The sequence below is a fragment of the Trachypithecus francoisi genome, unplaced genomic scaffold, assembly GCF_009764315.1.
Source record: "Trachypithecus francoisi isolate TF-2019V2 unplaced genomic scaffold, Tfra_2.0 Lachesis_group1, whole genome shotgun sequence".
NCBI classification, from domain to species: domain Eukaryota; kingdom Metazoa; phylum Chordata; class Mammalia; order Primates; family Cercopithecidae; genus Trachypithecus; species Trachypithecus francoisi.
Genome location: NW_022681454.1, coordinates 45,801,411 through 45,813,596, shown reverse-complemented (window position 1 = coordinate 45,813,596; position 12,186 = coordinate 45,801,411). Strand labels below are relative to the sequence as shown.

Genomic DNA, 12,186 nt, shown 5'->3' with positions numbered 1-12,186 from the left:
TTTTGGTGTTCTGATGACTCTCTCCACAAGACTTGCATTGTGCTGTCTCCCTCCTTTCAGCTCTGACCTGGGGTGGCCTTTATCAGTAGTTTTCCCTAACTACCCTGTATAAAAGAGTGACCTCTAGCCATCTTTTCTCTTTCATCCTTTTCCCTCCACAGGCTGGTTACCCATTGAGAAATGGTGTATTTTAGTTGTCTTCCTCCTCTAGACTAGTGGGGACATTTTTTGGCTCAGAGTTTTAACCATAGGGTCTAGAGCAGTGCCTGGCACATAGTAAGTGCTCAGAATAAATGCAGGAGGAAAGATATTACACGATAAACTTGATTGAATACCTATGCACAGTATTTAATAGACATGAATTAAAGTAATATTCTAGATTTTGTTTCTAGTTGAAAGTATATAATTCTTGTACCTTGTCATACTGATTTAATCTTACTGATTTAACTTCAGATTTTCCCTCATTTATACTCTTGTGATTTTTCTCATTTCCTTATTTGACATCAGAAAATCTTCACTTCATCCATGGAGTTTAAATAATCTTTTATGACTCCAGCAACCATTTTTATCATATCAAACATTAACCTCTTTCACTAGAGTTAATCATGTAGAGTCAGTTTCCCCTCTATCTTGTTATCCCATAATTCCTGTGGAAAGTTTCTCCGTGAACTTGAATTCTGCCTTCTAACTATTGTCACCATTTGGAGAGTTCCTGTTATATGTTGTGTCACAACTGCCGGACATCTGCCTTTTCACTTTTTCATCTATTCTTTGTTTAGCCTGCTTCGTAATTTGTAACCTCCCATCGTCTCTTAGAACGCATGGGCAGTCCTTATTTCTGCCATACATCAAAAAAGGAATTAGAGCCTGATTGCTTTGAAAATGCCAGGATTCTAGGGCCAGGCACGGTGGCTCACACCTGTAATGCCAACACTTTGGGAGACTGAGACGAGAGAACTGCTTGAGCCTGGGAGTTTGAGACCAGCCTGTGCATATAGTAAGACCTCGTCTCTACAAAAAAATTCTTTAAAAAATTGCCGAGCATGGTGGGACAAACCTGTAGTCCCAGCTACTCAGGAGGCTTAAGTGGGAGGGTCACTTGAACCTGGACGGCGCATAGGTTGCAGTGAGCCATAATGGTACCACTGCACTCCAGCATGGGTGACAGAGTGAGACTTTGTCTCAAATTAAAAAAAAAAAAAAAAAAAATTCTGGGATTCTGGCTGTGCTCTGGAGCCCAGCCTCTTTCTCCTGCTTTGTGTGCCATTGCCCATCCTATCCCCGGATCAGTTTTAGATCTGTGAGATTCTGTAAGTTTACACATTCTCACATACTTGTTAGTGGTTCCTGCAAAGTGTTACTTTTCTTATTATTTTTAGCACACCTGATGCCATGGTTGTGACTTACTGATTTTAAATAACTGCTATGAGCTTGACTTCACTTGCTCTTTCTCAAAATGATCATAAGAAATGTTAAGCCAAGAAATAAGGCTATGTAAATACTTTTTGGATCTGAATTGAGATGTTACAAAATATTGGCAGTGAAAGCTTTGGGCAAGCCCAGTACTAAGAAATTGAAAAGAAATGGTGACTTTATGTCTTCACACAGTAGCAATTGGGTTGACTCACTGCAGCATGCCTGCCAGAACCTGTATGTGGCTCTTTAAGCTTTGCTAGAACAGCTGCCTGAAAAATGCATTTGTACAAAGGGTTTTGAGAATTGTTTGTTACCTGTAAGCAAAAAGTTTACCTAACCAAATGTAAAATGTGATTAAATCTACATGTAGTTTAAAGAGTTGCTTTACCTGAGCAATTTGGCTTCTTTTGAACACTATAAAAGTAGATAATACAGTTTTGTATGTTTTGAAATAACTTCTTGACTTTGCGTTTGGAAATGAAATTTGTTTTTTGACCAGTTAAAGTATATGAGGTTTAAAGTTAATTTATCTTCATAAGGGAAGCATAGCATATTGAGTTCCAGTAGGAAAGTAGTTTTATTTTAAATCAAAGTCTTCCTCTTGGTGGGTTCTGGAACTTAGATTTAATTACATCAGTTGGGTTTTCTAATCATTGTGTTATCCATTGGCCAGAACAAGGGGATCTTGTATCAGATGGGATAGATTGCATCCCAGCCCCAGCATGTGCCAGCTTCATGATCTTGGGCATGTCAGGTGGCTGTTTTCCTCATCCTTAGAATGTGAAGGGATGGTCAAAAGCCACCACACAGGATCGTAATATAGGCAGTGTCTGTTCTGATCACATAGTGGGCACAGCTACATGATACTATTACTTATTCAACAAGGGGGTCCTATTCAGCCTGCTTTTTTAGGGTACCTACCAGTTTCTAGACAGAATATAAAGGTGAAAATGATTTTATCCTAATTCAAAAAAACTTACAGGTGAGAAAGAAGAAGCATATCCATTGAGCTTTCTGTTCTCTTGACCCAGGCTTTATTGCTATGGCTGAGACTGGGTCCAAGAGATTTGGCTTCCCTTGCTGTGGGGACAGAGGTGCTCACCTAGGTGTGCTGTAGTTCATCTCCTCATTCTTCACATTCAAGGGCTGATTCTTCACATATAGTACGTCCTTGGATTCAAATATAGTGTGTGAGACAGGCGGAGGACCTTAGCCTCTTAAATTTAAAAGAAATTTGAATTCCTTTAAAATTTGTCCTTATGTCTAAAAATCCTTCACCTGTCATCAAACTGTCTTCGGCTACATGGATTTTCTGTTTGAAAAAAAATCATAATGGTATTCATGATTACTTTTTTATATTAGCATAACTTAGTTAACAACTTGTAACTTAAAGTAGATGTCGTACATGTTTTTTAATCAAAAACTTTAGAAAAAATTTTTTTTCTTGTGCCATTTTCTCCTCCAGTAATAGCATGCTAGTTTATGTTGAGATACCCACCTCTGGTGATACAGTAAATCATCATGCTTTCTGAAATATTTTGTGGTTACTCTTGGCTGTGCCAGCAGACACTAGTAATACACAGATCTGCTGATTCTCATGTGAGATATGTTTATTCTTTATCAAATAAATTATACTCACAAATTTTTATTAAGTAAAATACTTTATATATAAATCCCAATACATCCCAAATGAGGGAGGAGAGATTTTGTTTGACCATGCTGGTTTTATCACTTCTGAGTGTTTCTTTGGAGATAGCTTTTGCAATCTTCCTTCAGAGATCACAGTCCCTACTCTTCAGGTTCGGAACAGGTTTTATACCTGCAGGCTTATTTTGTTACTATCTACGTAATTCTCTGCAGGGAAGATTTTTAGAATCTGGGACAGCATTTTCATGGTACCTGTTTATCCTGAAGAGGAAGTGGAGCCAAAAGTCAGAACTTTCTCTAACTTTCTGCCTTACTTTAGAAGAGTATGTTCTTGGAAGTTAGATGTTGAGTAGCTAGAAGAGAAAATTACAGAATCTGTAATCCTGTGCTCAAAACAGGAAGTGTGGTTGGATTACATGATCATTGATGTTACAAGAATTAAGGCAAATCAGTTTTATTCAAAACAAACCTAGTAACTAAGAAAGAGGTCCATTTTTTGTTTTGTTGTGGTTGGTGGCTAATATTGAATACACTTCGCCAGATATTTTTCTGGTTGTATTATACTTTACATGTCTTTCTTTCTTTTTTTTTTTTTTTTTGAGACGGAGTCTTGCTCTGTCGCCCAGGCTGGACTGCAGTGGCTGGATCTCAGCTCACTGCAACCTCCGCCTCCCAGGTTCACGCCATTCTCCTGCCTCAGCCTCCCAAGTAGCTGGGACCACAGGCACCGGCCACCTCGGCCGGCTAATTTTTTGTATTTTTAGTAGAGACGGGGTTTCACCGTGTTCGCCAGGATGGTCTCGATCTCCTGACCTCGTGATCCGCCCGTCTCGGCCTCCCAAAGTGCTGGGATTACAGGCTTGAGCCACCGCGCCCGGCCTTTACATTTATTTCAAAGATACTTCTTTTATCTTTTGTTTGTGTATATCCCAGCCAAGCCACCATTTAGCAATAAACCTGTTGAGTGACTATTTCTTATATACCATTATGTTGCTAACTGGCAAGTCCTATCACTGAAGGCTGTATTTTCTAGCCTTGAAAAAATATGAATTTAGCTGTGCACAGCGGCTCACGCCTATAATTCCAGCAGTTTGGGAGGCTGAGGTGGGCAGACCACTTGAGCCCAGGTGCTCTAGACCAGCCTGAGCAGCATAGTAAGACCTCATCGCTACAAAAACACAAAAATTAGCTGGGCATGGTGGCATGCGCCTGTAGTCCCAACTATTCGGGAGGCTGAGGCAGAAGGGTTGTTTGAGCCCAGGAGGCAGAGGTTGGAGTAAGCCAAGACCACACCTGGATAACAGTGAGACCCTGTCTCAAAAAGAAATAAAAATATGAATTTAGCTTCTTTTAGATAAATATTGTGCAAGACCTACATTTACAAGTTGCTGACAGTTTTCATTTTATTTAGAAACTTATCCCAGTATGTTTTTAGTACATTTATGAAAGTTGTTTCTTGGCAGAGTTACCACCTCATGTAGGCGGTCATTTACAAAACAGCCAAGTTTTATTCATTTTCATTAGAAAATATAGTGATTTTTACCAGGATTTCCAAAGTAACCATGCCTGCTTTCTTCAGTGGTAGATAGTGGCTTTGCAGTAAAAATTGGTGGTAAGATTTTTGAATAGGTATTTTTGGAAATACTGAAGGATTTTAACCTCTAATAATTTGCTTTTTGGAGCATTGGTAATGCTCCAGCAGATTATTTTTTCCTTTTCAGTTTTACTTAAAACATTTCCTCAAATAGCCATGTTCATAAAATTTGGGGGAAAAGGAAGAGAGGAAGCAATTACTGATTCATCCCTGTGATATTTGGGTATTTCCATGGAAGAAGGTTAAGGGTGGGGGAGTTTTTAAAATTTGGCAACACATGTACAGATTGGCAAATGTTTGCTTTTTACTATTTAGGTTCACCATAAGCCAGAATGCCTATAGATATGTTAATCCAAGTTTGAGGAAATGGATTTTTTTTTTCTTCCCACTGAAACAATAGCAATAAGGTTAAACATAATCTGTAGACAATTGCGTTTGTATTACTGTTCCCATTGATCAGTGTTCACATAGGCAAAAAAGAATAATTTATTACATGTGAAAAATAAAGCTTAATATTAATAATGTCCTTTGGACAGAAATGTAAAGTAACTACACTGTTGGGTGATATTTGCCTTGATAGCATCATACATCTTACTGTGTATTTAATTCTAATGTTGAACTTTTTATGTGTCTGGCACTGTTTTGAGTGCTTTACAAATATTCATTCAACTTTAATTCATTTAATGGCTAATTACTCTAATTCAGTTAGAGCTTTTGGAAGAAAGTAATTGAGTGTATTATGTATCCCCCCCATCCACCCCATTTGTTTTGTTTGCATGGACCCTGACCTCACTGATTAGGAGTGGAGGACTTTAGTCTCAGGGCTCGCAGTGAATCCTTGTCTTGTGGTAGTTCTGCTTCAGCGTAACATGTGAAAGAGTCTGTCTTGAGATGGTGAGAGGCTTGCACTTAACTGGTTTCTGTGTTATAATTATATAATTATAATTGTATTCATACATTGTAATTGTATAATTGTAAAACTTACATTTTCAGGAAATTATAGCCTTTAATAAATAAATAAAACATATACATGTCCTCTCTCTCTTTTGTTTAATTAGGCATATTTTCTATTTACATGCTAGAAAAGTTGTTAGAAATCATTTCACATTCATTCTTCTCTGTGTCCCTGCCCATTCCAGCATGCTCGAAGACGACCTTCAGCTCAGTGACAGTGAGGACAGTGACGGTGAACAAGTAAGTGTTGCACAGCCTGTAATACCAGGAGTCCTTTTAAATCCATCTAACAGATCTGAGCTGCTTGTTCTAACCTGTTTTTTGTTCTTTTCCTGTTCCTTCTTCCCCTTATTGTGAATGCCTAGACCCCAGAGAAGCCTCCCTCCTCATCTGCACCTCCAAGGTACCGTGTGGGTTTCTCCCCATCTGTACAGAATGTTTGCAATTTTTTACCAAATGGGAAAAATAAAGCCTTATTTAGTACTTCCACAGTTTTTTCATGGGAAGGAGCTGAAGGATCACAGTAAAAGGAAAGTACCTGTTTAATATTTTGGAAGCTTAAATCAGCCATAAGGAGGTTGTTAACCCTATAGAAGCGAGAGCCCCACACTGATCTACATCATCAGTATAGATGTTAAAGATTTTTAAGAATTTACAGGCTGGGCGTGCTACCTCACGCCTGTAATCCCAGCACTTTGGGAGGCCGAGGTGGGCAGATCACTTGAGGTCAGGAGTTTGAGACCAGCCTGGACAACATGGTGAAACCCTGTCTCTACTAAAAATACAAAAATTAGCCAGGCATGGTGGCGCGTGCCTATAGTCCCTGCTACTCGGGAGGTTGAGGCAGGAGAATCGCTTGAACCCAAGAGATGGAGGTTGCAGTGAGCTGAAATCGCGCCACTGCACTCCAGCCTGGGTGACAGAGCGAGACTCTGTCTCAAAAAAGGAGTTTACAAACAAGCTTAAAATACAATTCATCATCAGTGTTAGGTAATCAATATTTGAAAAGTTAAACTGACAACCCCGGTGTTTTAGTGGAGGTAACAGATTTGCTGTTTTCAATAAAGCTCAATTATTTCCAGAACTTCTTTTCCATTATGGCTGTTTTCTTAGTTACATGAATTTTCATACTGTTTCAGCTGCTTTTCAAAATGACCAGCAGTACATTTCAGTGTGATGGGAAATGGAACAAAGCAGCCTTACTTTAGGGAGTGTGATGATTTAATTTTTGAAAATATGAACTATTTGAACTACTTTTATAATATTTTCCTCTGATATGCCAGATACCTGTCTTTTATGGACAAAGTTATTTTACTCCCTTGAGATGTGCTCATCCACTCAGAGACGAGATTAGCAATAAAATATTGTCCATTATGCAGGGGATGTTATAGTTAATGTGGAGGAAGCCCATGTAATTATGTGCACTCTTACAGATTCATCAGGTTTGCTTGATTATGTCTTATTTTGTTCAGTAATTTCTGATAGGTTATGATGACTCATAAAACATGACAAGGTAGCCTAACTTCTAAAAGTGAAGGAAAAGGAAGAAGAAGAGACCAAGCAGGGGTACAGACTTGAGGCAGGAGAAACATTGAGAGTGTAGCCCCTTTTGCTCATCACTGGCTCATGCTCTTCAGCTGCCAGTGGAAATAGGGCCACAGACTGGGTACAGCATTTCTGTGAGGAAATTATATAGTGGTATCGTGTGTGCTTTAAAATTACTTCAACTAGTGATTTTGTTATTGTTTAATACTTTTTATTCTAGTATGTTATTTACGAATCTATTTTGAAAATGTTTTAGGTGGATTTGGAATCTGTCCAGATTTTAGTTAATGACTTACTGCTTTAATTAATACCATCTAGGGTGAAGCTTTAAGATTATATATGCTTTGAAATTCTATGTGTGTCTAGCGGTGAGATCATTGTGTTTTCTCATTAACTTAGATTTATTGCCCCATTCTTAAAATTTGGAGTAGATAATCTCTCCTTTGGCTGATATTTGGGGATGATCCCTAAATCACTTTTGTAGTTCTGCCAGGAAGTGTGAATGGTTGTTTACTTTTGAGTTCATCTTGCAAAAGAACACCATTTATATTTAGTGGTCTTTGGCTACCACCCAGTTCTTGTATAGAGAATATAGGGAGATTTAATGTACTGGCTTTTCTTATAGAAATTAATTGGATTTGGTTATGTGTAGCAGAGACCAGCAAACTTAAAGGATCAGATAGTGAATATTTTAGGCTTTGTGGGCCGTATATGTCTCTGTTGCAACTGTTCAAATCTGCCATTGCAGCATAAAAGCAGACATAGTACATTAAAGAAATGGGTATGGGTGTCTTCCAATAAGACTTTATTTAGAAAAGCAGGCAGCCAGCCTAGGCTATGGTTTACCAACCCTTCATATGAAGCACCCAGCATCTAACTTAAATTTTGGATCGCTTGAAATATTCTTCAGGAGTAAAATTTCACAGGCTTCTCATTTATGCATTTATCTGGTGAACAGTTTTCAGAGGTTTTTGCTTTTCTATTAAACTACTTTGGGCCTCTCTCAGGTGGATGATGTGATAGTTTAGCAGTGTATCTAATACCAAGACCCTTCCTTTTGAGTAGCAGAAAAATGGGCAAGGGAGAAAGAAGAAATCCACCTTGCATCGTGCCTTCTAATTTTATCTTTTGGTTGCTTTGCAGTGTTCCACAGTCCCTTCCAGAACCGGTGGCATCAGCACATTCCAGCAGTGCAGAGTCAGAAAGCACCAGTGACTCAGACAGTTCCTCAGACTCGGAGAGCGAGAGCAGTTCAAGTGACAGCGAAGAAAATGAGCCCCTAGAAACCTCAGCTCCGGAGGTACCGTGTCCCCCCTCGAGATGGCCACCTTAAATGGCAGCATTCTGCCCTTTGAAGCTAGAGTCTCTGCTAGGGGCCAGGACTGACCATGAGACTGAGTCGTTCTGTGCCATAGGGCAATGCTTTCCTGCTCCTACGCTGTCTAGAGCCATCTGTTTCTATGTATTTGCTTCTTACCAAATATTTAGTAAAGGAGAGAGGTCTTCTCTCCCCTGTTGAAAATGATAGGTCTTCTCTGTCGTTGCTAGTGGTGTTTTGAAGATCAACTCATTAAGACTGTTTGCACACCATTTTCTTTTCCCTTCTTTTAAAAAGAAAACTTGGTTTCAGTAGGCTGCTATTTTAATATTAATGAGAATTCTTTTTGAAATTTTATAAATGCATGAATTAAGGAAAGTAAAAGGAGACCGCCTGATTTAGCAAAGGGCAGGAATGTGAACTAGAAATAAGTCATCAGGAGTTCTATTTTCGAATCACTAAAAGCCATGCATTAAATTGATGGCAAAGTGGTTTTGTCAGGGTTCTGTTTCTTGCTCCCTTCTGCCCCATGTAAAACAAGGATGATGGTGTTTGCTTGTCACCCACCCTCAGGAGAATATTGTAAAGATAAACTGATAAGACTGAAAATCTTAAGCACTAAGTAAATATAGAGGGTTTATGCTATTTACTGGATTGTGGAGCCCAAGAAATTATTAGTAACAGCTAACAGGGTTGCCAAATCACCTCAAAATTTGGGTAACGTTGTAAAAATTATGGTGGGGAAAGAAATTAATGAAAAGGGAAGGCATTCTTTTCTTTTTGGTGAATGAGACAGCCCACATCGAGAAAAATATTCCATTTATTTAATATGGAAATGCTAGGAAATGAAGCTTTCTAATTAGGAAAGCATTAAAAAGCCTTCTGTATTTGTCTCTGTTTAGAAAGCAAAGCAGTTCCAGTGGGGCATTAACTGAATACATCTGGAGCTGATGTAGGGCGATTTAAGGGTCTTGTCTGAGGGTGAGGGAGGCTGAGAAAATAACTGGCTGTCATTTTCTGTTAGATGCGAATCTGTGTCTGGCGCGGAAAATAAGAGCTTGATATGTTTTGGAGTGGACAGACATGCATCAGTATTAACTACACTTGAAGTGCCTTTCAGATTTAGAAACTACATTGTATGTTTCTGGGGCTCTTTGTTTCCTTATATGATACTAATTGCTATTGAAATAATTTTTCTTTGCCTCAGGGAAAAGGATACTGAAAATGCTGTGCAGACAAATTGTGTGATGTTCACTGTTAACGTTTGTAAGATCTTTACTTTGTGTTTCACCTTATTTTTAAGAAAAATCTTCATGCTAGTTAGATTACTGACATTGAAAAGGTAATTAAATAATATTTAATTAAAATAAAGTGGAAATGGTAAGATGTATTTTATTGCTTGAGAAGTTACTGGAATAGAGTGAAACCTCTTAGGTGTAAAATAAATGGTCCCCTCCTGCCTTATCTTTTAAAATCGCTTTACTAAAAAGGGCTAGTATTGGTATGTATTGCAGATCCAGACTTGTGGACAGTATGTGTTATGTACTGAGGCTCATCCTCCTGGGAATATTTTATCTTTGTTTAGATTTTAAATTTTGAATTTTTCCTAAAGTATTTAACTACATCTCTTTCCTTTTACAGTAAATACCTGCATTATTATAAATCTATGGTGTTATTTGGGAGTAACACAAATTCTGTAATAAGTTGTACATACAGATATTAATGAAAATTCTTTTTCATTAATATTCCATAATCAGTACTGTAGATTATGCAGTTTTCACTGTTTCTCACTCTTTTATGTCTTTTAATGTTTTGGGTATGTAGTAGGTGTATATATGGGTGTGTGAGATATTTTGATACAGCCATATAATGCATAATAATCACATCAGAGTAAGTGGGGTACCCATCACCTCAAGCATTTAAAAAATGTTTTGCACTCATATTCCCCGTAGCTATGTAGTGTTACTAAAAGAATAAATCTATATTGTGCATAGCTCAGAACTTCTTAATTCAAAATCATAATTCATTCTAAAATATACTAACTTTTGCCAATTTATTAAATAAAACACCTAATAAAAAATAATTATATCCTTTTTTTCCTATTTCCAATTTGCAGTATTTGGGTTGCAACGGCACTGGGAGGGCAGATTGGGGGTGGGGTGAGGAGAGGCAGAGAAAGAAATGAAAGTCCAGACCTTGATCCTCTAAACAAAGATAAAATGTTCCCAGGATATTTGAAAGTCTAAAACCTTGGCACTTTTATCTACTTAAACTTTATTTTTAAAAATGTTTTATTTTCATTTTTATTTATTTATTTTTATTGAGACAGAGTCTCACTCTGTCACCCAGGCTGGAGTGCAGTGGTGTGATCTCGGCTCACTGCAAGCTCCGCCTCCCGGGTTCAAGTGATTCTCCTGCCTCACCTTCCTGAGTAGCTGGGACTACAGGTACGTGCCACCACGTCCGGCTAATTTTTGTATTTTTAGTAGAGATGGGGTTTCACCATGTTGGCCAGGCTAGTCTCGAACTCCTGACCTCAAGTGACCCACCCACCTCAGCCTCCCAAAGTGCTGGGATTACAGGCGTGAGCCACGGCGCCCAGCCTAAAAAATATTTTAAATCAATCCCTTATGAAAACATTTTTTCCATCTCAGTACCCAAATAATATATCAAAGAAATTGTATCCATTTCACAACTTAATAGTGGGTATACAGGATTGCCCCTACCTCTTCCCCTTGTCTGGCACAACTACTCAATTTTACCCTCAAATTGGGACATAGGCCTTCCTTCAGAACTTTTTAGGACTATAGTGGAAGAATATATTTTATTTCTGTAACCAAGACAGTCTTAGGGACTACTAAATGTATCTCAGTACTATGCTGTTCTGGGGGTTGGGGGGAAACCAGATGTTATTTATACCAGGAATGACTTCCTTTTTGGGTTCACACTTAAATTGTCTTCTAAAGAGCATGCCAGGGATTGGGGTGCAGTTGTAAGTATAGCCAGTGGGTGAGGTGTGTCCATACCTTTCCTGAGGAAGAGTGTGAAGGCTTCGTGCCTGTTGTGATTGGCAAGTGATGTCTCTCACTACCTTGTCCCATCAGTTAACCACTTATGTAACCACACCCTGAATTCTCTGTAGGAAATCATGTTTGACAAGTGGGCATTGTGTGCTAATCTTTTCTCTACTCTTAACCATTCTGCCTTCTTAGAATATTGAATACAGATGTAGATTACATGTGACAAAATGCCTGCCACTTGATAGTAGTTTCCTTCTTCCCTCCCTCTCTGCCCTTAAATTCAGATGACAGCATGGGTATACAGTTAACATAAGCAAAGGAAGCCATAAGGAAGATAATGTTATCATAAGCAGCAGTATGGGGTAAACAGAAAGAAAAAAGGAATTATGCAATCATCTTACTGTCCAAAGAATGTTCTTGCCTGGTTTTTTAAGTTTCTTAGTTCTGTTCCATTAGTCACACTAAACCCGAGCTGTCTACCTGATCATTTTATTACCTAACCTTTTCCTGGCCAAAAAGCCTATATGTTATAGCTACATATTTTTCATCATTAGATTTCCATGTTTTATGGAGTAGAATTATTGGGGATGTTCCACTTGGAAAAATTGTCAGCAGTCTTTCTTCCCCTTAAAACTTTTCCACCTACTGGAGTGTTCTCCTTATCTATAATCTAAGCAAATAAATCTGAAGTA

At 38.4% G+C, this 12,186-nt stretch overlaps 1 protein-coding gene across 8 annotated transcripts in view; it reads left to right on the top strand.

The window, feature by feature from the left end:
- Positions 1-12,186, top strand: part of AFF1 (AF4/FMR2 family member 1) — a 214,738-nt gene that overhangs the window by 173,024 nt on the left and 29,528 nt on the right. For all 8 annotated transcript variants that reach the window (XM_033214150.1, XM_033214147.1, XM_033214149.1 and 5 more), the window contains 3 exons: positions 5,797-5,851; positions 5,977-6,014; positions 8,300-8,456. In XM_033214150.1, the coding sequence (XP_033070041.1) occupies positions 5,797-5,851; positions 5,977-6,014; positions 8,300-8,456 (250 nt within the window). The remainder of the gene's footprint in view (positions 1-5,796; positions 5,852-5,976; positions 6,015-8,299; positions 8,457-12,186) is intronic.